Source organism: Perca fluviatilis, chromosome 1 (genome assembly GCF_010015445.1).
Source record: "Perca fluviatilis chromosome 1, GENO_Pfluv_1.0, whole genome shotgun sequence".
In the NCBI taxonomy this organism is placed as follows: domain Eukaryota; kingdom Metazoa; phylum Chordata; class Actinopteri; order Perciformes; family Percidae; genus Perca; species Perca fluviatilis.
The window spans coordinates 1,078,956-1,104,822 of record NC_053112.1 but is presented as its reverse complement, the minus strand read 5'-3'; the positions used below and the strand labels follow the sequence as shown (position 1 = coordinate 1,104,822).

General features: G+C 41.2%; 2 protein-coding genes across 3 annotated transcripts in view; both read right to left on the bottom strand.

Annotated features, from left to right (window-relative positions):
- LOC120566319 (E3 ubiquitin-protein ligase TRIM39-like) overlaps positions 1–25,867 on the bottom strand; it is a 503,358-nt gene that overhangs the window by 20,915 nt on the left and 456,576 nt on the right. The window lies entirely within an intron of this gene.
- Positions 1,294–11,804, bottom strand: LOC120566475 (E3 ubiquitin-protein ligase TRIM21-like). The gene is made up of 2 exons (XM_039812977.1): positions 11,684–11,804; positions 1,294–3,977 (listed from the first exon to the last, which is right to left on the bottom strand). The coding sequence occupies exon 2, from the start codon at positions 3,973–3,975 to the stop codon at positions 2,320–2,322; it is 1,656 nt and encodes a 551-aa protein (XP_039668911.1). The 5' UTR covers positions 3,976–3,977; positions 11,684–11,804; the 3' UTR covers positions 1,294–2,319.

Genomic DNA, 25,867 nt, shown 5'->3' with positions numbered 1-25,867 from the left:
AGCTGGGACCAAAGTCTCAAAGAAAACCATTAGTAACACACTACGGCGTCATGGATTAAAATCCTGCAGCGCACGCAAGGTTCCCCTGCTCAAGCCAGCGCATGTCCAGGCCCGTCTGAAGTTTGCCAATGACCATCTGGATGATCCAGAGGAGGAATGTGAGAAGGTCATGTGGTCTCATGAGACAAAAATAGAGCTTTTTGGTCTAAACTCCACTCGCCGTGTTTGGAGGAAGAAGGAGGAGTACAACCCCAAGAACACCATCCCAAACGTGAAGCATGGAGGTGGAAACATCATTCTTTGGGGATGCTTTTCCGCAAAGGGGACAGGACGACTGCACCGTATTGAGGGGAGGATGGATGGGGCCATGTATCGCGAGATCTTGGCCAACAACCTCCTTCCCTCAGTAAAAGCATTGAAGCTGGGTCTTCCAGCATGACAACGACCTGAAACACACAGCTAGGGCAACTAAGGAGTGGCTCCGTAAGAAGCATCTCAAGGTCCTGGAGTGGCCTAGCCAGTCTCCAGACCTGAACCCAATAGAAAATATTTGGAGGTAGCTGAAAGACCGTATTGCCCAGCGACAGCCCCGAAACCTGAAGGATCTGAAAAAGGTCTGTGGGCCAAAATCCCTGCTGCAGTGTGTGTGCAAACCTGCTCAAGAACTACAGGAAACGTATGATCTCTGTAATTGCAAACAAATATTAAGTTCTGCTTTTCTGATGTATCAAATACTTATGTCATGCAACAAAATGCAAATTAATTATACAATGTGATTTTCTGGATTTTTGTTTTAGATTCTGTCACTCACAGTTGAAGAGTACCTATGATAAAAAATGACGACTGCTACATGCTTTGTAAGTGGGAAAACCTGCAAAATCGGCAGTGTATCAAATACTTGTTCTCCCCACTGTATGTGTGCTTGCTCTATCAACTGAGCTAACCCGGCCACACGATAAAACACCCAAATTTAAAGAAAATAGTGAACTGGTCACAGCATCATATGGATCCACGTTATTTTTTTTGATATTTGCGTTGATAGAAATCCAAATTTCTGATATATAAAAAGTTTTAGAAAATGGTTCAAATTTGACCTGAGGACAACAGGAGGGTTAACCATTATGTCTAAACACTTTAAATTATCAATTTCATAATAAGAATAACAGCAGGTTCTCCAAATAGGAGAGTGGCTTACATTTAAAAGGAAAAGGTAAAACTGTTGTGGTAGAAAGAACAGAACCAGCAGTTTAAAGTGATATCAGAAGAACTGATTTAAGATTAACACCATTAACATTCTTGGTCCCAACAAACAAACTTTATTTCTGCAATTATGCCACAATAATTCAGACTTTTTCTTTCCTGTCTCATTATTGAGGAATATAAAAAATAAAAAACATCAGACAACCAATTTACACCATATACCTCTTAAATTATAAATGGCCCATCAGATTTGTACTTTACCTTTAATTTTACATATTTAAAATGAGAAAAAAAACATTTGTGTTGTTCTTTTTTTTCTCCATTTGTGGATATCTGCAATTGCTTTGTTTCTAGTCGTAATTCATCAATACATTAACTTGATGCATCATGACACGTTATGTGGATATCTATTTAAACCCACAGATATTTATTGTAACTTCCAGAAGAAATCAGTTTCTAAAGACACCAAATATGTCAAGATGAAGTTTGATTCAATTTGCAAAGTATTGCTGCACATTTAACCATATGATAAAAAATGGAATAAAGTGTAAATCAAACATCACATAAAATTGTGGGCGGCTCCAGGTGGCTCCGGTCTGGGCAATCTTGGCAGTGCCTAACTCCCGGCTAATCCAAAAATAAACAAAGAGGTGGCAACTCGAGGAACTGCAGTTTTTGGCACTTCCGTGTTAGCTTACTTTTTTAGCACCAAAGGTTTCTGCTTGATGTAGAGCTGAGGCACAAACTACGTTTCTTTCCATCCTGCTATGCAGGAGAATCTCGACGCTGATAAGCTTTAACTAAATGGCACCACACAAATTTCTTGCTTAAGTTGAAATTTGAAACACACAAATTATGTTGTGTCTTTGCATTGACTTTGTAGACAATCACGCTGCGCAAAACGTTTGCAGCACATTCAGTGTTATTTTCCAGTATTTTTACAAATTTACTGTAAAACTGCAGCTTCACAAATTTGCTGTCTAAAGCGACGGATTTCTTCTGCAACTGAAAGTAGTCGGTTTAATACAAGGTAGATATTCTCCCCATGACCTGTGTTTCTTGACAATATGTACATTTGTTTCCCTTGAATGAAAATAAATCAATACATGAAATAAGATCTTAATAGTCACACTGACACACACTGGTAGCTGAGATGATCAGAGGTACAGAGTTGTTAATACCATGATCATCACCAGGACTGAAGTATGGGAAGAGTTTCTCAGTGAAGGAGCAGCCAGTAAAGGAGTAGATAAGAGCTACAGCATCTACATCATAAAATGAGACCAGACCCTCCTCATAATCCACAAACACCCCCACCTTCTGAGGCCGAGACTTCCGAGAGAGACGGACAGCAGGGTCATCAAGAGCTTCATACTCATTTCCATTTGTCAACAATAAAGTCCAATAACCACGCACAGGACTCAGTGTCATTTCTCCTTTCCTGTTGATCGACTCTCTGGCCACTCCTAAATCCCAATCAGTCTTTCCTTTAACTTGAACCTCAAAGTAAAATCTGCCTGAAGAGAAACTCTGTTTTCCTAAAACACAATTACAAACATCAAATCTCTCTGGATTGTCTGGAACATTCTTCTTTAGATCACTATTACTCACTTGTTTCCCATCATCAGACAGTATGAGATTAGGATGTGCTGTATCAGGATCAAGAGTCACATCCACTGCACAATGCTGGACCCTCCACAGCTCTGTTTGGAGCAGCTCGATAATCTCTTCACCAAGGGTCTCCTCGAGTTTTGCCACAGCTCTCACTACAATCCCTTCATATGATGGTGACGAAAAGCCAACTTCTGTCCAGTCCTTGGTGGGTGGAGGGTGGTTGGTGTTTAGGGACTGGACACTCTGGAGAAGATGGAGGTGGTCTTCAGAGCGTGAGAGCTGCTCCACCTCTGTTCTTCTCTTTTTCAGCTCAGAGATTTCTTGTTCCAGCTCTTTGACAAAAGCTTCAGCCTTTCTTTTTGTTGTTTTCTGCTTCTCTTCAATTGTTTTGATGAGAGTGGTCTGGCCTCTGTCAGCAAACTCCTTTAGAGAAGAGAAGACCCGAACACCTTCTGCTATCTCTACGTCTGCATCTTCCTCACTGAGGTCGACTGAGTGTTTGACCTCCTCAATCTTCAGTCGTCTCTTCTGGATCATCTGCTGAATTTCAGCCTCTGTCTTCCCTAGCTCTGCCTTCTTTCCTTCATATCCTTCTTTCAGAGGAACAACATCATGCATCTTGTGGTCTAAAACAGTGCAGAGCATGCAGACACATGTCTGGTCGGTCTTACAGAACAGCTCCAGAGGTTTATCATGTTTCGTACACATCCTGTCTTCCAGGTTCTCCACAGGGTCGATCAGCTGATGTCTTTTCAGGCCTGACAGTGTCAGATGAGGCTCCAGGTGAGTCTCACAGTAGGAGACCAGACACACCAGGCAGGACTTCAGGGCCTTCAGTTTGGTTCCAGTGCAGACATCACAGGGAACTTCTCCTGGTTTGGACACTTGTTGCTCTGAGCTGATGCTGGCTTTCTGTTGAGCTGACTGTCTGAACTGAGCAACCATCTCAGAGAACAAAGTGTTGACCCTCAAATCAGGTCTTGTGGTAAAACTCTCCTTACATATCGGACACAGGTACCTGTCACTAGTATTCCAGTGTTCAGTGATGCAGTTTTTGCAGAAGTTGTGTCCACATGATGTAGTCACAGGATCCGTGAACACATCCAGACAGATGGAGCACAGAAACTGATCTTCAGATTGTAGGTAGTTTGCAGCAGCCATATCTACACATGCAGGGTGGGAGAGAACAAAACCAAAACATTTTATTCAAAATACAGTTTGTTATTTCTTGAAAAAGAAACATGTGCCTTCACTGTCCTGTTAAGCATATATATATATATATATATATATATATATATATATATAGTACAGGCCAAAAGTTTGGACACACCTTCTCATTCAATGTGTTTCTTTATTTTCATGACTATTTACATTGTAGATTCTCACTGAAGGCATCAAAACTATGAATGAACACATATGGAATGATGTACTTAACAAAAAAGTGTGAAATAACTGAAAACATGTCTTATATTTTAGATTCCTCAAAGTAGCCACCCTTTGCTTTTTTGATAACTCTGCAAACCCTTGGTGTTCTCTCAATGAGCTTCATGAGGTAGTCACCCAAAATGGTTTTCACTTCACAGGTGTGCCTTGTCAGGGTTAATTAGTGTATTTTTTTCCCTTATTAATAAAAAAGCAAAGGGTGGCTACTTTGAGGAATCTAAAATATAAGACATGTTTTCATATCTGTACATGTTGTTCATACATTGTTCATGTTACATAGCCATTGTACTTCTTAGTTTTAACACTAGGGGGAGCTACTGTCTTGAACAAGACACCCTATCAACGAAACAAGAGCAGTCAAAGAAAACTTTGCAACAAGTGACCCAAAAATGGCAGAACAGAAGAAACGAAAAATAGCAAGGGAGTGCAGGAGATTTCAGACACGGTGGGAAAATGAATATTTCTTCAGTGAAGTCAAGGGGAAGTGTGTCCGTTTGATTTGCAATGAAACAGTTGCAGTGATGAAAGACTATAATATGGGCTGCACGATTATGGCCAAAATGATAATCACGATTATTTTAATCAATATTGAGATCACGATTAATCATACAGTGGTTTACGGAGCTTTGGGGGAAAAAACTTTAATACGGAGCAGTCTATGAACTGAATGACATTTTAAATATCGCTCGATCACGTGAATTTGATCGTGGGAAGCCAAAATCGTGATTGTGATTAAAATTTGATTAATTGTGCAGCCCTAACTATAATGTACGATGACACTATGAAACCAAGCATCCAAACAGAAAGTTAAGCAAATGGCAGCTAGCCTGCTAGCTCAAAAACAGTATTTTTTCCGTGCTAACAAAACACAAGAAAATGCCACAATAGCCAGTTATGAGGTAGCTCAACTCATTGCCCAACGCGGGAAACCTTTCTCAGATGGTGACTTCATAAAACAGCGCCTCACTGAAGCCGCAGGAATAATGTGCCCGAGAATTGGGACATTAAAATTTTTTTAAGAAGTTAATATATTAGGAATTCATTTACCTGACAACTTTAAAGAAATTGTTAAATAAAATTATGAGAGAAGGATGGAAAAGGCAGATAGAATTTTACAACCTTGGAGGGGGAACTCTGACAATTCAAGGAAAAGTAACTCTGATTAATACATTAGTAATTCCACAATTTGTCCACTTACTAATGCTTCTTCCTTCACCTAGCATAAAATTCTTCAAGCATTTTGAACAAAAGATTTTCAAATTTATATGGAATGATAAACCAGATAAAATTAAAAGGCAGTATTTATATAATTCTTATGATAACGGCGGACTGAAGTTAAAAAATCTTCAAATGATGGACTGTTCCTTGAAAGCCTCTTGGGTGACTAAAATGTATCACAACAAACAATGGATTACGAGCCAGAGATTATATTCAGCCTTTTCCTTCTTCTCGAACAATATATTTATTTTTTACCAATTAAAAACAATACATATTGATAAACTATTTCAAAATACTTTAAAAGATTTATTACCATTCTTCAAGGATGCACTAAAGGCTTGGTTGAATTTCCAGTACCACCCTCCAGATACAATTCAAGATATTCAGACACAGGTGCTATGGATGAATTCAAACATTACGGTTGGAGACAAGCCATTGTTGTGGGAGGAATGTGTCAAAAATGGGTTAATTTTTGTCAATGACCTTTTAGACTTATCTGGAGATTTTATTTCTTATGAAAACTTGAGAAAAACTTTTAGCATTTCTCTCGATCGGTTACAATTTAACCAGCTAATTTCTGCAATTCCCAAAATTTTGAAAAAAAAATTGCAAAATGGTAAGATGAATAAATTAATGGTTTGTCTCCCACCAATAAGATGTTTAAAATGGTTATCTGGTGTAAAGATAAATAAAATAATATATATTTGGAAATTAAATATCACAGGCACTGAACTTTTTCCACACAGAACCTGCCTGTTTTGGGAAGACGAATTTAATGAACCAATTTTGTGGAAAGATTACTTTAAAACAATCTATAGAACTACAATTGACCTCTCGCCGGCCCCTCCCCCAAAACGGCCATTGTCCAATCACACATCATAGCAACCGTTACTATGTGAGCAGGTCCGACAAACAAGCAAGATGGTGAAACGGTACGCCCACGGCGTTTGTAAATCGGACACTAGATACCCCGAGAGATTGTCTGGAGGATTCATTTGCACTAACGTGTTTACTATTTGGCAGCCTGAAAAATGGTATTAAAGGCTGTATAAAGAATGCGGAATGAAAAGAGGTCATGCGGTCAACAGTGTTGCCGTAGTAAATCGGACTCCAGCTGAAGTTTATAGGCTACATCCTTGACACATGTATTCTATTGTCCTAATAGTAATATACAGGCTTATATTGCAATCTCTTAGGCCTACATGTAGGTGTACTTATATTTAAATAAACACACAGTAGCAGAGTTTATGCAGTGTCTTTTATTTTACTCGTTTTTTCATGAGTCAGAACGAGGCAACAGCTGGGGGAGAGTTTCTTGCGCGTTTTTTTCTCCCTCTGCTGGACCCGGTCACCTGACAGCAGAGGGGCTGGAAAAACAAGCCGAAATAACCTCGGTCAATGGTACAAATAAATCGTTCACGTTCAAGAGAAAACGTTTCATAAATGAGGGCCAATGTGAGCGGTGCCTACAGTGGATAAAACCGTGTTGGACAAATGTGTTGAACGTACGAAGCATAAATACGTCTGCTCAAAAGCTAAGGCTAACAGCTAACTAGTTACCGTGTTGTCTAGATCTACTAACTAGAGGCAAGAACACAAATTGGACCAAAGTTAACCTACTCTCTAAGCTAAGTTTAACGCGTTCGCTTTAGCCCAACATTAGTTAACATGTTAGCTAATGCTAGCTACATTAGCTGCTGTTGTGTTGGGTCTTTGAGTTCCCCAACTTTTTTTTCCCCAGTTTACAACAAAGTCGAACATTTGAATATATCCCTCCACTGCATACTGAAACCCTCTTTGCCTCAATCTGGAGGATATCGCGGAGGTATTGCTACAAAAAAGGTCACTGACACGCACGGGTATACCTCCTCCCGTCATGGCAATCTGTCGCGCTGGTCGTGTTTGACCATTTGTTTGTCGGACGTAGCAACAGTAACTAAGGGGGGCGGGGCTTGGCGAAAGGCTAATTGATTCATATTCCAGAATATTTCAACTTAAAATATTTTATAAAATTATTGCAACAAAAAAAGTCTCTGTTTAAATGGCAGATAGAAAAAGACGCTTGTTGCAGGTTCTGTGGGGATGAGGAGGAAGACATGATGCATTTGTTTTATTTTTGCCCGCATGTGGCTAAATTTTGGGCCAATATACAGATATGGTTAAGGTCTATGGATATTGTTTTGCGAATCACACCTCAGAATATTTTGTTATGTGTATTTGAGGGTAAATGCAAACACTTTTTGAATATGATTATTTTGATAGGTAAAATGTTTATTTTTAAAGCTAAAACTATATCAAATTTACAATTTTGGTCGCAAATGCGACCAAAATTTGTAAGGGTGCAACTAAGATTTTTCCTAGGTCGCACCGGTGCACCTAACGTCCTCGCATCTGCTGCCTCTCCACGAATGAAGCGATGTCGTTTATATGGATATGGTTTAATGTTGCGTTACATGACCCGTTCCTTCTGTAAAGCCGTGCCTGTGTTTGGATCTCTCCTCCGCACAGCCCCCCATTCACTCACACACTGTCCGGCTCACCTGCAACATGGAGAGACCCAGCGCCGCTGGTCCACGTGCTGACATTCGTCTACAGTTTTTATTGTTATTGACACAGCTGTATATTGTTAAGTATGAGAGGGAAACCTGTATTGGTACCAGTGTCTCCGCTGGTAACCATCTGTTATTGCGGCCGCCACGGCGAAAAACACAGAAGAAGTTATTGAATGGAACTAACTTTAGTTGGTTAAGTAATAGCGTGTGAGACGGAGCCTGCTGGACCTGGGTCAGAGATGTGACCCAAGGCCACATTATCATAGTTCATAAAAATGTAGCGCAGTGACGATACAGACATTTCATAGCCTACACAAGACGTGTGTAATGCCGCTGACCCGCATTCGACCCGTGCAGGACCCGTTCATAATGAGTCAGCCGTCACTCTGTGAGTAGCTTGAGTCCATCGTACTCCCCCTCTCTCCCTATATGAGCTACTGGGCTATCCGGGTCCGTTATTGAAAACAAGTGAAGGAGCTTTCTCAGAGATATATCAACCCGGTCTCATGGCAGTTCGTGTAAATGTACACGTTATTCTTAATCTATTGATACGTGTTCACGGAGACGTTTTTCTCGTTTTTTACGTGTAACTGTCATGTTATTTTTTACGTGTAAATGTCACATTATTTTCTCGGGGATAGGACGCCGGCAGGCGGCCGAAAAGGTCGCTCCATAAGCCGGGAGGCGCCCGCGAGACGGCCCGCTGGGGACGCCCCACAATAACGGGATGGCAGAGGTTGGGTTTAAAGGGGTGATAGAATGCAAAACCGATTTTACCCTGTCATAGTTGAATAACGACAGTTCGGTGGGTAAATAGGACATACATAGAAGCTGAAAGTCCCACTGACACCCCTTTACTATGAAAATCTCATATTTTGAAACTGCCGTTGAAAACGGGCGAATCCCAACAAAGCTGGAAGTTGACGTCAACCTCCCAAAAACCGGAACCTTAAGAGAACAGTCACGCCCCAACATTTACATAGGCTACACAACTGACCTGAGATCAGGTAGTCTTCTGAATCTAGCTAGGTCACGCAGATCTCTGCTATTCCATTACAAAATTCACTTCTGAAACTTTTTTATGCGATAAATCAACCATATAAAGCTCGAATATGGGCCGCTTTACGAAAAGGATGGCTAATTGAAATTTTCTCCGACTGTGTGTCGGAGTTTAGTGTCGGTGGGTGGGGCCTGGGTTGCTCATCATCGCCCCTGACCGCGCCAGTGTCAGCGAGCTTGTTACGCCGCAATCTTTTACCGCGGCCCGCAGGTTCCAGTTAATCTTATAATGGGTATGTGTGTTGAGTTATTTAAACAAACAATCGGGAAATAAACGCCTCTTGTCCGCGAGTCTCATTGATAGAGCCGCGGTGAGATGGAGTCCATCAATGAGAGCTAGCTAGCCTCCTCCTAACTCTGACATTCACAAAAATACATTCAATTGAAATGTGTTAACTAAGCTTTGTAAGACCTTGAACCCCCGTAATATTCATGCCGTGACGAAATTCAAACTGTAAATATACTTTAGTTATGCGAAAGTGAGCAAGCGCGATATTTCCCCATTGTAATGAATGGGACATATAGCAAGCAGCTGCTCGTCTTACAAAGATGCCTTACATTCATAAAAATGCCTTAAAATCAAATCGGACACAACGGTTAGCTTTATAAGACATTGGGGAATGATGTTGTATAAAGTGGCGACGAATTTCAAACTGTAAATATAATTTAGTTATGCGGCGAGTAGTAGTAGCTAGCGTGCGGTATTTCCCCATTGTAATGAATGGGACATATAGCAAGCAGCTGCTCGTCCTACAAAGACGCTTTATGCGTTCATAAAAATGCCTTAAAATCCCAACGCGCACAACGGTTAGCTTTATAAGACATTGGGGGAGTGATGTTATATAAGTGGCGTACGAAATTCAAACCGTAAATATATTAGTTATGCCGGCAGCGCGCGGAGCCCCCGGGTGCAGTGCTATCCACAAAGGGTGACTTTGCCCTGGGTATGGAGCCCAGCAGGCTGCCGCTTTCTCGTCAGACTGTGTGGAGCTCCTAAAGTCCGACACGTCTTACCAAATTTGCAATTAGCCATCAATTTTTGTAAAACGCGCCCATATTTCAGCTTTATATAGTTGATTTCGCTTAAAAAGTCTCAGAAGTGAATTTGGTAATGAAACATTGCAGTGTCTGGAATATGAGATTCTGTCGCTTCTCTAATGTATGTGTATTGGGGATTTGCCTCAACCAATCAGCTGGCGTCTCTAATATGTGCGTATGGCAAGTCGCTCAACCAATCAGCGCGCAGCTCATCTAAATATTCATGACCATACCATATTTGGAAGAAAAGCTCTTGTTACAAATAGGGCCAAAACACAGGGATGCATAAGGGCCAATAAAATATCAACCAGGCCATTTTCAGCCCAACTAATGTTACATAGGGACATAAGGAACAGTGTGAAATACCCTATATAATCATTCTATCACCCCTTTAAGAAAAAACTTACGGGGAAAGGGCGCCTTAAACGCCGGAGAAAGGGCGCCATAGTAACACGCGGGACAAAACGCCACACGCAGGGACGCCATCCCCGGGAAACAAAGCGCCGCAAACGGGACGCGATCCCCGCTCGCCTGGGTGAAAGTCCTGTGTTGTTTGACCCATCCACCACCCCGACCAACCTCCCTACGCGGATTTTCGGCTGTTTATATTACTCCCTACAATTTCGTGCTGTGAATCTAGCTAGGCCACGCAGATCTCTGCTATTCCATTACAAAATTCACTTCTGAAACTTTTTTATGTGCTGTGGCCATGAAATATGCTTCCCATTGAAATACATTAGTTCACATTATATCATATTTTCAAATTGGGAAGGAAAGCCTGTCTTTGCATTTTATTTTAATCACATCTGTTTTAATAAAAGAGCTTGTGAAAAGTGGCTTTGACTTAAAACTGAACATTTAGCCTACTTTGTAAAAAATATAAATTAGAGATAGAGAGATATATATTGTGTATCGCCATTCAGCTGAAAAATACAGAGATATGATTTTTAGTCCTGGACTAGTGGAAGATCTGATAAGAATCAGTGTGGAGGGGCCCAGCTTGCAGAAATTTGATGCTTGGGAGTGTGGCAAGCTGGTTTAGCCGAGGCCAAAGGGGAAGAAGGCCAAATGACAGGTGTTGGCCATCTGAGGGGCATTTGACAGCAAGGGGGGACCCGCTATAAGACTTTGAGTACAGTATAATTGTGCTTCAAATTAAAAAAAAATGTACCAACTCCTTATTCTTTTTTAAAATAATTGACATAATATATATATGAATGTATATGGAGTGTGATTAAAAAGGTGACCTTGAAATTGTGGCGTTAATGGCGACGCCAGGAAAAATTTGGGTGCACCTAAATTATGTGCTGGTGCACCTAAATAAAAAAAGAGTTAGGTGCACCAGTGCGACCAAGGCAAAAAGTTAGTCTGGAGCCCTGAGTAAGTAAGCTGACTAAAGTTTCCCAGTAGCTTGCCTAACATATGAGAAGGTGATGAATATATATTCTATATGACATGAGAGGAAGAGAGGGACTTGGTGCCTGAGTAGAGCTGAACTTTAGTCTCCATCCTAACGTTGAAAGAGTAAATATGATCAGCTGGTGATGAACGGTACTTACCACCGGGGGTAAGTTCCTCTTTAAACGGTACCGTTGTGTTCCTGTTGGGAGTCCAAAGCGAGCTAAACTCTGTCGGACCAGTTCTATCTCCACAGCAACAACAACAACCCGCCTAGCACGACAAGAGAACACGGGTGGTGCTCCACGTGTATTTACGTTTCCTAGGATGGGAACGGCATGTCCCGCCCTATTCTGCCTTACTCCGCTCTGATTGGCTTACATTGCATTCTTTCAATAACCCTTAACAATCACACTCCTCGTGCCTTAACGTAACCAATCCGATCAACGAAGGCAACGTGTACTAGCCAATCAGAGGCAGAGAAGGGCGGGACATAACTTCGCCATCCTTGGACACACACACACACACACACACACACACACACGCACACCCCAATAACTCAACGGTGCATCTCCCCTAATGATATTATGAATGAAAAAACTGCTCTCCGAACTTAAACCCACATTATAAGTTATTCTCACTTCATAATTGCGCCTAAATATTATTCTATAAATCTGTCAAATACACGCAGACTGACTGAGAGACTGAGACCAAACCTCTTCTTTTAATTAATTTATTAAAGGGATAACCAGGGAATCATCTCATTTTAACACAATAATACAGAAAATACTAAACACACACACAACGCTCCCAAGCCTAATTACTCCAACACCAACCGATTCTCCCCCTAAATAATAATAATAATAATAATAATAATAATAACAAAATATAGGCCTATACAAGTACATTTTAACTCTCATGTAGTCCTCTGGTCAAATTTGACCCGTTTTCAAAGTTTTTTAGAATCAGAAAATATGGGACGTTGAAATAAGCGGCGAAAATGTAAAAAATAAATAAACGACAACAAAAACGCCAAATGTCAAAAACTTCAGAAAAAATGACAGAAACTCACCGAAAACAGTGAAAAAGGGACAAAAAGTTGGGATAATGCTCCTAAAACGAGGTGTTTTTCATGACTGTCGAGAAGACAACACGAGGGGAAAGAAACACAAGAACATCAACAGTCGTTCACACAAAATAAATTACAATGAAAAGTCAAAACTAAAATGAAAAATAAAACTATAAAAGTGATGAGCCAGTTTGGCTGGTGATGAATCAAACAAACAGCTTTGCGTCTATTTGAATCGACAGGCTGCAGAAATGTTGCTAGATTGGTCTGGTCAAGAAATGTGTGCGTTTTTTGTGTGTTTTTGTCTGGGAAAAGTCAATCTTTATCTGGCAACACTGCTTGTAGCACTAATCCTCCATCAGCACTTGTGTTGTGTCAGTGTGTAAAGTCGGATGTGATTATTCTGTACATGACCTACAGTGTGTTCACTCTTGTGTATCAGTTTGGTGCTCAGTGTGGCAGCAGTACAGAAACTTATGGCGCATACCCACTGCTAGTACCACCTCTACTCGGCTCGGCTCAGGTACCATGTAATGGAAAAACGCCATTGGTCTAATCATGCCTTTGTGTTTTGATCCATCTAGTGGTCGTTCTGTGTCACAACACCAGTTAGTGGTCTACATGGAGGCCTATTGTTTCTGCTGCAATGTAGCAGGGAGTCATGGAGACGTGCTCGGACATGAGGAAGGCTGTCAGCTCTCAAGAAATGTTCAGAGTTTAAATTAATATCCTGCACTTATCAATTGTTGTTGTTTGAGTCTTTCAGAGAGATTATACAACATGCGTTGTTAGTATTGAAATGTTGCTTTAAATAATAATGTCAACTTACAACATAGAAAAGAACTGATTTAGGATTTTGTAAAGATCGTTGTATGGAACCATCCATGTTATTTTTTTGGGGATATTTTGGTTGGTAGAAACCCACATTTCTGATATAGAAACTTTTAGAAAATGGGTCAACTTTGACCCGAGGAAAACAGGAGGGTTAACCATTATGTTTAAACACTTTAAATGATAAATTTCATCATATGCGCAACAGCAGGTTCTCCAAATAGGAAAGTGGCTTACATTTAAAAGGAAAAGGTACAACTGTTGTGGTAGAAAGAACAGAACCAGCAGTTTAAAGTGATATCAGAAGAACTGATTTAGGAATAACATTCTTGGTCTCAACAAACTTTATTTCTGCAATTATGCCACAATAATTCAGAATTTTGTCTTTCCTGTCTCATTATTGAGGAATATAACAAATAAAACATCAGACAACCACTTAACACCATATACCTCTTAGATCCTAATTGTTCCATCAGATTTGCACTTTACCTTTAATTTTAGATATTTGAAATGAGAAAAAAAAAACATTTCTGTTTTTTTTCTCATTTGTGGATATCTGTAATTGCTTCATTTCTAGTCATAATTCATCAACACATTAATTTGATGCATCGTGACACACGTTATGTGGACGATATCTATTTAAACCTCTGTTAAACCCAGAGACATTTATTATAACTTCCAGAAGAAATCAGTTTCTAAAGACACCAAATATGTCAAGATGAAGTATGATTTAATTTGCAAAGAGTTGCTGCACATTAAACCTTATGATAATAAAATGGAATAAAGTGTAAATCAGTCACCACAGGAAACAGATTATGTAGAAAATAAAATGTAGAATATATTAATATGTACATTTGTTCCCTGGATTGAAAATAAATCAATACCTGAAATGAGATCAGTGATTAGTTTAATCTGACAGGAGAGATGATCAGAGGGGCAGAGTTTTTACCATCGTTATTATTACAGGGACTGAAGAATGGGAAGAGTTTCTCAGTGAAGGAGCAGCCAGTAAAGGAGTAGATAAGAGCTGCAGCATCTACGTCATAAAAGGAGACCAGACCCTCCTCATAATCCACAAACACCCCCACCTTCTGAGGAGGAGACTTCAGAGAGAGAAGGACTGAAGGGACAGCTAGAGCTTTGTACTCATTTCTATTTCTCAACCATATCGTCCAGAAACCATTCTGAGGGCTCAGGTTGATGAGTCCCTTCCTGTTGATCGACTCTCTGGCCACTCCTAAATCCCATTTCGTCTTTCCCTTTAACTTGAACCTCAAAGTAAAATCTGCCTGAAGAGAAACTATGTTTTCCTAAAACACTAGCAGACTTAGAAAATCTCTCAGGGTTGTCTGGGAGATTATTCTCTACATCACCATGATTCACTTGTTTCCCATCATCAGACAGGATGAGTTTAGGATGTGCTGTATCAGGATCAAGAGTCACATCCACTGCATACTGCTGGACCCTCTTCAGCTCAGACTCAAGCAGCTTCTTCATCTCTTTACTGAGTGTCTCCTCCAGCTGGTTTGGTTTAGCTGCTTCTCCTGGTTTGGACACTTTCTGTTGAGCTGACTGTCTGAACTGAGCAACCATCTCAGAGATGAAAGTGTTGACTCTCAAATCAGGTCTTGTGGTAAAACCCTCTTTACAGATGGGACAAAAGCACCTGTTGCTAGTATTCCAGTGTTCAGTGATGCAGTTCTTGCAGAAGTTGTGACCACATGGTGTGCTGACAGGATCAGTGAACACATCCAGACAGATGGAGCACAGAAACTGATCTTCAGATGACAGGTAGTTTGCAGCAGCCATATCTACACATGTGTGAATAAAGAAGAAAAATATATTCAAAATCTGTGAACAGACTGAGCTTAGTTTACAACCTACGGTTACTTTAGCAACAAGTAACATTAGTTCACTTTGTCCTGTGTTGTGACGCAGATGTTTCTCCATGTTCAACTTTTGGTAAGTGAAACTTTTCAGTGTTGAACGACTCTCCGCTGATCTCTGATCTCATGTTAGTTTTCTTAAACTGTTAAACGCAGAAATTCAGATGTCTGTTGTGTTGATTTGATTCTCAGTAATTTCTAATTTGCAGTAAAATTAATACCAATAATCATACCACCATGTAAAACAGTTCAGCATTGAAAACATTACTTAGATAAAAATACATAAGTATCATCAGCTAAATGTACGTAAACAGGGCAGTAAAATGTCCCCTGTGGGTGTGGTACTATAATCTGTATTCTTACTGATTCCTTCAGGTGTAAGCTGCATTTTACTGTTTTGAACCATTTTATATGAGGCTGAAATTATTATTTTCATTAGTGATCAACCTGCTTATTATTTTCTGTCTGTCTGTTGAAAGACAGGAATGTGAGAAATGTCATTCACAATGTGGCGTCTTCAGTCAAAACTTCAAACCCCCAAATTATTTCTTACTGTTATTGAAAAGAAGTAAACACCTCTGCTGATGTTGGACCTGTTAGTTATGGTTTAGTTAACCCTAATTATTTTGTTTAAAGGTACAATATGTAACATTTCTGCATTAAAATGTCTAAAAATGACTATACCTGTGTTACATTACATTTTTGTTGAGTTGTGTACTTACACTATGCTAAATGTTTTCAACAACGTTCAAACCTGCGAAATCTGGTATTTTATTTTAATGACACGGGACGTTTCTTTTAGTCGCCCGTCAGTGGCGTCATAAAACCTTTAACCCCTCTAGTTCCTCTAATTTCCGTCAAAACATGGGCACCAAGATGATATATTCGAGAGTAATCGTAAATCAAACAATGTCACAGAAAGAATAATACTCAGTAACCGTAATACAGCTTGATTTCTGCCATACAGCATCATTTTGTCATTAATTACACGCCACTTACAACACAGTAATACAGCAGAGATCGTATTTATTGATACATTTCAAAATCAATTTATCCCGCTTAACTTACTACGTTAATGTTAGCTCATGCTAATGCTCGGTACGAATGTTATAAGGTTACAACATGGTTCAACATGTTCATGAAGTTATTTTACTTTATAATTGTTTTGATCAAGGTAAAGTTACAGTTAAACTGGGCTAACCCACGATTAAGTTCGTTAGCGTCCGGTCTCATGGCAGACCGGGCTGAATGTTGGTATGGCCATATGGTGATATGGAGGGGGGAAGATAATGTCATTTTTTTTCGTGTGGTGATTACGAATTTTAAAGCAATGTATTTCAATGGGAAGCATATTTCGTGATCACAGAACGATGAAGGTAGCGAGTAGTATTAGGTAAGGTAAAGGTACCTTACCTAATACTACGTACTACGGTAGCAAAATTAATTCTCTGCATTTAACCAATCCCTCAAGGGAGCAGTCATTTACCAGGGACCAACTCCAGATCTGAGCCAGTGCCTTGATCAAGGGCACTGACTGGAAAACCTAGTACATGTTTTGATGGTGGGGGAAACCGGAACACCCGGAGGAAACCCACGCAAACATGGGGAGAACATATAAACTCCACATAGAAAAGACCTGAACGACCTGGATTCGAACCTAGAACCTTCTTGCCGTGAGGCCACAGTGCTAACCATTGGGCCACCATGCTGCCTATATATTCATAAGGCGAAAGTCCGCACAGGGAGGTTGGTCGGGGGGTGTGGATGGGTCAAACAACACGGGAGACCGGGGATCGCGTCCTGCGTGTTGCAGTTCCTTTCCTCGTTATTCTCTTCCTAACCACAACCGTCCCGCTGTTGAGGCATTTCATTTCCCCGTTGTTGTGTGCCCCTGCGCCCGGGGATCGCATCCTGCGAGAGGCGGCCCGTCCCGTTGTTGTGGCCAGCGTGTGGCGCCTCATTTCCCCGTTGTTGCGTCCACCAGAACAGGTTCGAAAATCATTACCTGTACACGTTCAAAATTTGTGACGTGTACACAAGATAAACGTCAAAATCATGACCTGTAAACGTATCAATAAATCAAAATAACGTGACTATTTCACGACCTGGCGTGAGACCGGGTTGAAACATTAGCTAGCTGTATAGATAGACAAATCAAATGTTAGTTTAGCCAGCTATCCCACCCTGTTTTTTCTGCCTCACTCCCAGCTGCTAAGGGACTAAAGTCAGGATGAAAGTGGACAACAGCCCCGGGGACACGACACATCCTTAGTTAGCCAGCAGCCAGCCACTATTATAAACTTACAGCAATCTGAACCCAGCCAGCACAAACTCCAGCCCCAGGCCCCCCTTTTTTGGTTGGCCCCCTCTTTTTGGGGGCAATTTTTCTCCCCCCCCCCCCCCCCCCCCCCCCCCCCCTTAGCATTTAGCAGTCTTCTTTACAGTTATGTTTGACACACAATAGTGACTGTCCTGTGGACAAAAGGTGAAGGTGGTGAGAGTCCGAAAGCAACACCAGGCAGCCATCCTATTGATGTAGGAGTATCCTCGGCCGGTATCTCCGGGGCCACGGCCTCGGTCCCGAGCAGAGATGTTGAGTAACCTTACAACAAACCCTCCCCATCGTGATATAACATCCAAAAAGTGACACTGAGGTCAAACATATTGTGATATTTATTGTGGTTTTAGCTACTGGCTAATGTTAGCTTGCTTGCTCACTAACTGGTCAACTACTTAATTAATGTTAGCTACCAAAACAAAGTGAATCAAGGAAAAGTAATTATGTGGGGGAAACTTTAGTTATTTTATCAGAATGGCATGAATAAACGTTACTAAACGTAACAAGGATAGAACTGCAATGGATAAACCTATCCGTGAACAGATATATTTTAATATGCAATTGTATTAAACTACAACTCCCATAATGCCACTACACAACGTCATCAAAAGTCCGTGTTTACATCCATTGTTTTGATTGAGAGACCCCTAGCGGCAGAAAATTACATATTTGTACGTTTAAGATGAAAAATCTATAAATAATAATAATAAATATCTGTTATCTTGTCGTTGAGGACATGTGTCAGATTTACACTTTTGATGGGATGAAGTTTGTGACACACACCTGCCAATCAAAAACAACTCTCTGCCTCCACAAACGGTTCTGAGTAGTATTGTAGAATCAGAGAACAAACAGCTGATCAAGTTTCAGAGAATAAAGTATTCAGGCTGATGGAGATGTTCTGACACTCCCTCATACCTCAGCAGTGTAGTCAGCGGAGATTAAAATCTAACTTGTTTCCTGGTGCTGATTAAATCTGACTCGTGACCTGCTCACAAGACCATCAAGCCGCGGCATTATATGGCCGATGCAGCCGTGCTAAGGGTTGTTTTACGGCAGAAGAACCTTTTTACAAGACGATTGTAAAAGAAGTCGAGATAGCGCGCAGCAGGAAAGGACCTTTTCTTTGTGCGCTTCACTTCTCGTTACTGGGATCACGTGCCAGCTGCTGACTCCGCTGAGAGACATGTAAGCATGCGCTGCTAACCCATACAACAACGGTTACCAACAAAATAAAAGTATATACAGTATCTCACAAAAGTGAGTACACCCCTCACATTTTAGTAAATATTTCATTATATCTTTTAATGGGACAACACTGAAGAAATGACACTTTGCTATAATGTAAAGTATTAAGTTTACAGATTGTATAACAGTGTAAATGTGCTGTCCCCTCAAAATAACTCAACACACAGCCATTAATGTCTAAACCACTGGCAGGCAGAGGTTTATTTTTAAAGGCCAGTTATTTCATGGATCCAGGATACTATGCATACTGATAAAGTTCCCTTGGCCTTTGGAATTAAAATAGCCCCACATCATTACATACCCTTCACCATACCCCCACATCATCACATACCCTTCCTGCACCCCCATCATCCACATACCCTTCACCATACCCCCATCATCACATACCCTTCACCCATACCACATCACATACCCTTCACCCTCCCCACATCACATACCCTTCACCATACCCCCATCATCACATACCTTCACCATACCCCACATCATCACATGTCAAAATCAAACCAGCTATTAGGCTAACTGAAATAAAACCACACAATCTGTAGGTATGGTGAAGGGTATGATGATGTGGGGGTATGGTGAAAGTGGGAGTGAGTATGAAAAGGGTATGTGTGGGGTAGGTATATAATGATGGGGGGTATGGTGAAGGGTAATAGTGAAAGGTATGTAATGTGGGGGGTGGTGAAAAGGTATATGTGGTGTATGTAATGATGTGGGGGTATGGTGAAGGGTATGTAATGATGTTGGGGTATGGTGAAGGGTATGTAATGATGTGGGGGTATGGTGAAGGGTATGTATGATGTGGGGGTATGTGAAGGATGATGTGGAATGGTGAAGGTATGTGATGGGGGATGGTGAGTATGTGATGTGGGGGGTATGGTGAAGGGTATGATGATGATATGGGGTATGGTGAAGGGTATTAATGATGTGGGGGTATGGTGAAGGGTATGTGATGATGTGGGGGTATGGTGAAGGGTATGTAATGATGTGGGGGTATGGTGAAGGGTATGTAATGATGTGGGGGTATGGTGAAGGGTATGTGATGATGTGGGGGTATGGTGAAGGGTATGTAATGATGTGGGGGTATATGGTGTGAAGGGTATGTAATGATGTGGGGGTATGGTGAAGGGTATGTAATGATGTGGGGGTATGGTGAAGGGTATGTGATGATGTGGGGGTATGGTTGAAGGGTATGTATGATGATGTGGGGGTATGGTGAAGGGTATGTAATGATGGTGGGGGTATGGTGAAGGGTATGTGATGATGTGGGGGTATGGTGAAGGGTATGTAATGATGTGGGGGTATGGTGAAGGGGTATGTAATGATGTGGGGGTATGGTGAAGGGTATGTGATGATGGGGGGTATGGTGAAGGGTATGTAATGATGTGGGGGGTATGGTGAAGGGTATGTAATGATGTGGGGGTATGGTGAAGGGTATGTAATGATGTGGGGGGTATGGTAAAGGGTGTATGTAATGATGTGTGGGGTATGGTGAAGGGTATGTGTAATGATGTGGGGGTATGGTGAAGGGTATGTAATGATGTGGGGGTATAGTGAAGGGTATGTAATGATGTGGGGGTATGGTGAAGGGTATGTAATGATGTGGGGGTATGGTGAAGGGGTATGTAATGATGTGGGGGTATAGTGAAGGGTATGTAATGATGTGGGGGTATGGTGAAGGGTATGTAATGATGTGGGGGGTATGGTGAAGGGTATGTAATGATGTGGGGGTATAGTGAAGGGGTATGTAATGATGTGGGGGTATGGTGAAGGGTATGTAATGATGTGGGGGTATAGTGAAGGGTATGTAATGATGTGGGGGTATAGTAAGGGTATGTAATGATGTGGGGGGTATGGTGAAGGGTATGTAATGATGTGGGGGTATGGTGAAGGGTATGTAATGATGTGGGGGTATAGTGAAGGGGTATGGGATGATGTGGGGGTATGGTGAAGGGTATGTAATGATGGGGGTATGGTGAAAGGGTATGTAATGATGTGGGGGTATGGTGAAGGGTATGTAATGATGTGGGGGTATGGTGAAGGGTATGTGATGATGTGGGTGTATGTAAGGGTATGTAATGATGGGGGTATGGTGAAGGGTATGTAATGATGTGGGGGTATGGTGAAGGGTATGTGATGATGTGGGTGTATGGTGAAGGGTATGTAATGATGTGGGGGTATGGTGAAGGGTATGTAATGATGTGGGGGTATGGTGAAGGGTATGTAATGATGTGGGGTATGGTGAAGGGGTATGTAATGATGTGGGGGTATGGTGAAGGGTATGTAATGATGTGGGGGTATAGTGAAGGGTATGTATGATGTGGGGGTATAGTGAAGGGTATGTAATGATGTGGGGGTATGGTGAAGGGTATGTAATGATGTGGGGGTATGGTGAAGGGTATGGGTATATTGTAAAAGAAGTCGAGTTAGTGCGCAGCAGGAAAGGACCTTTTCTTTGTGCGCACCCCGCCCCCCACACACATCATCACATACCCTTCACTATACCACATCATCCCCATACCACCTACATCATCCCACCATACCTCATTACATACCCTACCCCACATCAACTTCACCATACCCCACATCATCACATACCCTTCACCATACCCCCCATCATCACATACCTTCACCATACCCCATCACATGCACACCCTTAACCCCACATCATCACATACCCTTCATAATCATCATAACACCATGCCACATCATCATATACCCTTCACCATACCCCATCATCACATACCCTTCTTACGCCACATACCCCACATCATCATATACCCTTCACCATACCCCCACATCATCACATACCATTCACCATACCCCCATCATCACATACCTTCACCATACCCCCACATCATCACATGCCCTTCACCCATACCCCCATCATCACATACCCTTCACCATACCCCCACATCATCACATACCCTTCACCATACCCCCACATCATCACATACCCTTCACCATACCCCTACATCATCACATACCCTTCACCATACCCCCACACCATACCAATCTGTAGGTATGGTGAAGTATCTGTTGTTGTAAGTTTATTTGATTAGGACAATGCACATTAATCAACATTTCTGTAAATGACCATTCTATATGGCTTGTACTTAAGCTTTGTCTGAATTATCTATATGACTTGTAGGTTCGGCATAATGATGATCCAAATGAACATAGGAAATGGCCACAGGAAAACATCTGGGAAGCATTATCCGTGAGGCCTCATCTTCATTACAGAGGGGTCTTTGTTGGACATGCGCCAATTAGTCAGTTATTGCTCCCAACCCCCACCTTATGTTACACAAATTAGAGGACATATATACCATGGTTTAACAGCAGAACTTCAGAGTGACTATTCAGAGAATTGGTTGCTGTCGCTCTCATGGGCTCTGCAGAGCTTGTAAATTGATGCTGAATTCTTTGATGTAAAAAAACCTTTATGATCAAGAACAGTGTCAGCGGATTCCTCTTCATACAACATCACAGCATCGCTATTTAAATACACCACAATGGATTCTCACCTGCTGAACTCTTCAGGTCGACTTCCAGACTCTTTCCACCTCCGTGTGTCGAGGAAACACTGGCAGAGACCAAGCTGCTCTTTACTTTTCTTCCTCGTCCGTCTGGGTGTCTGTGTGCATCTGATCCGAGGACGCCGACACACCTTCATAAGTTCAGAGTCCAAGTCTCAAGTCTAAATATACGTCAGACCCTGTCCAACAGATAGTAGATGTCAGCCAATTAGAAATGTGATTTTATTTCCTGCTTTTTCCCCCTTACCTGCCTGAGGGGAAGGGCTAATCAGTGCTGTTTGGTACTCACCTGTGTTCGGTGTTGGAGATGTGTAAATGTTTCTTGTCTATTTAAGGTGTCAGACACATTTAAGCTCTTAAAGAGAGTTATTATTATTTATTTTTAATAATGTATTTAGCACATTTAGCAGGACCATGCAGCTGGGAACAGGATCCAGGTGCCGCAACAATCCAAGGAAATCTGCAAGAAAGCACAAGAACTCTGGGATGAAGTTAAGTTAGTAAGATGCATTAATGGGACATGAATGCACACAGATAGAGCGAGAGTTATAATAAATACATATAAATGTCACAATCAAACTGCATTCATATTCTTAATATCTAGTTGACAAATCAGATTGTGGGATCTACTTGTTGTTTAATGATCCTTCCTTACCTATTAAGGGTTTTTGATTGGTTATCTGGTTTCAGATTCTTAGGGTTAACGATCCCTTAAGGGAGGAACATGAAGTAGGGGTTTATAAAGAATTGACTTTCATTTCTGACTTTACAACAGAGATCTTACAACAGAGATCTTCAACAGGGGTCCGGGATCCCTAGGGGGTCCTCAGAGTTACTTCAGGGGGTCACCAAATTAATTATAAATGTTTTGAAAGTTTTTTCAAAAATGAAATCCCACATATTATTAGCAAATATAAATCAGCCTATTTGTGAAAAAACAGACATTGATGATAGGATTACTAGCCTATAGGTAAGGTAGTCACTAAGGTAGCCAGCCACAGATACAGTTCATCCTAAGTGTTCACTGTGCCACATGTATGTTTAACATTAAAACATGAGTTATAAAAACATGCCAATAATTAATATTTTAATAGCTTAGTATTCTATTCACTAAAAAGGTATGTATAAAGCTTTACACATTATTGTAGGCCCAGTTGAATATGGAACTTAATTTGTACAATATATGTAGGAGGGGATCCCTGATCCATCTTTCTTTTAGTTAAGGGGTCCTTGGCTTATACATTGTTGAAGACCCCTGCCTTACAACATAAAGAATATATGCTTTCATAGCCTATGATGTGATTGTCAGATTGTCTCGACATGTGCACATGCACTTTTCTTTTATTAATATTAAGGGTTTTGTTAAGTTTTTGTGGTTGATATGAGCAGGGCTTTTCATAAGTGTTGGCTGCCGGCCAAACAGCCTCATTTAAGTCTAGCTGCTACTTTATTGCATTCATTTTTGATTCTAATAAAATACTTCTGATGAACAAGTGGTGATTCTCTATGCACGAACATTTTACAACCACTATAGCCTCCGCTTCAAACCAATGTGAGTAACGAGACACAAGCCTGTCTGTCTGTATCAGTCCCTCTGTCTGTCTGTCTGTCTGTGTGCCTGTCTGTCTGTCTGTCTGTCTGTCTCTGTGTCTGTCTGTTTCAGTCCCTCTGTCTGTCTGTCTGTGTGTCTGTCTCTCTGTCTGTCTCTCTGTCTGTCAGTCTGTCTGTCTGTCTGTCTGTATCAGTCCCATTCTCAGCTGAGATGCTGCATGTCGTGCCAAGCAAAGAGAGGAACTTGTCTTCAGGGTTTTGATCAGCAAAATAATTCATGACAAAACACGGTAAGAATTGCATTGATTGCACAGACAGGGAACATCCTCATTACACGGGCTACTTCGGAAAACGCCAGAAACTACACAGCATTTTCCATATTGGCTACACTACGCCACAAAATAATAACTTGAGGCCATGCAATAATATTTGTTCTCTCTGTGATCGTTCCGGGGCTCTGTTAAGACGCTCTGTAAACACACACTAAAACAGGCAATGTTGTCAAAGTAACAGGAGGAAAATGCAGCCTCACTGTAATTTACAGTTAAAATTACTTCTAGAATGATAGAAGTAGTATTTTTTTCCATATTATACAAACTAATATCAGATGCTCAAAATCATGTTTTAAAAATCAAACATGATGTCATAGAACTCCCTGCAGTAGCGAGTGTATGTTTCTAGTAATATAATATCCTTTATAATTAACCTTTATAATATAATTAACCATCAGTGGCATGTCTTGATAAACCTTACATTGAAGGAGTCAATAAATAATAAATAAGGTGTGATTTAACTTTTGATCCGTCAGGAATAGTTTAAATATGAATAGCTATTTACAGACTGTTAGGGCTAATGTGCTAGTGTGTGCGCTGTTCGCGCCCTGCTGGTTAATCTGCTCCTCTTTGTCTCTCTCTATCACTCTGCCCCGCCCCCTACCCCCTACACCCAGTAATGTTTTAAACCCCACCAAGTTTAAACGCGAGCAGCTCAGAGCTGTGTCTGGCTGCTTTCAGCGCCATTCATTACATATCTAAGAGGGTGAGTTATAAAAGTGTATTTTTTGCTCTTGTAATTTACAGGAATTCAGTCCGCCGTCTTCACAACTCGGAGACAAACTGTAGCAGGCGCTACGAACCGGAGCAAGGGTAAGATTTAAAGAATATGCTTTCATTGAATGAATTGCATTAATTCTTCTGTATAAGGACATAGATACGTTAATAGATACCGATCTTTTTTTTTTTTTTTTTTTAGAGACTAACCTCGCCTCATAACGAGGCCGTGATATATTTGCTCGGAGCTGTCTGCAAGTCCAGATTTACTTGACGCTGATATTGACGCCATTGTGTGTAAGTATTTTTTACTTTTTCATCTTTGTTTAATTTCACTGTGACTTATGTTTCTTCTTTTTTTATTCATACCACTCTCGTTTTAATTGTTTTCCAGCTGCCTGTAAACTACGAGACAGCACGCAGGAGCTTCAGCTAGAAACAACCAGATGTGGCATCGCGGGCAGAAGCTGTGAAGAGTTCATCTCGGAGTCGGTCGAGAAGAAAAGAGGGTAAGACTAGATCCATTTGGTTAATGTGAATATTTTTCAGGTGCATTCATAGATGTGTTGTGTCCGTAAGCAGTATATCACGCAGTACTAATTATCTTTATTGATTGATTTTAAAGCTGCTGGAAGCGAGACAGTGCTGGCTGCGGGTGAGGTGACATTTGGAAGTGCGCCACATAGACATCCAGGACAACGCACCACAGACATCTGCTAAATAGACCGAATTCTGCCGGTTACCTACAGCTCCGAGCCGGACGTGGGTTAGGGGTGGACGGTGCTGCTTCTCGTGAGCGTGGGATATTTGTTGTGTGTGCTGTGTGTCTCCTAT

Bases quoted from the DNA above. Each gene is read 5' to 3' on its own strand.
- LOC120566475 (XM_039812977.1), bottom strand. From the start codon at position 3,975: ATGGCTGCTGCAAACTACCTACAATCTGAAGATCAGTTTCTGTGCTCC.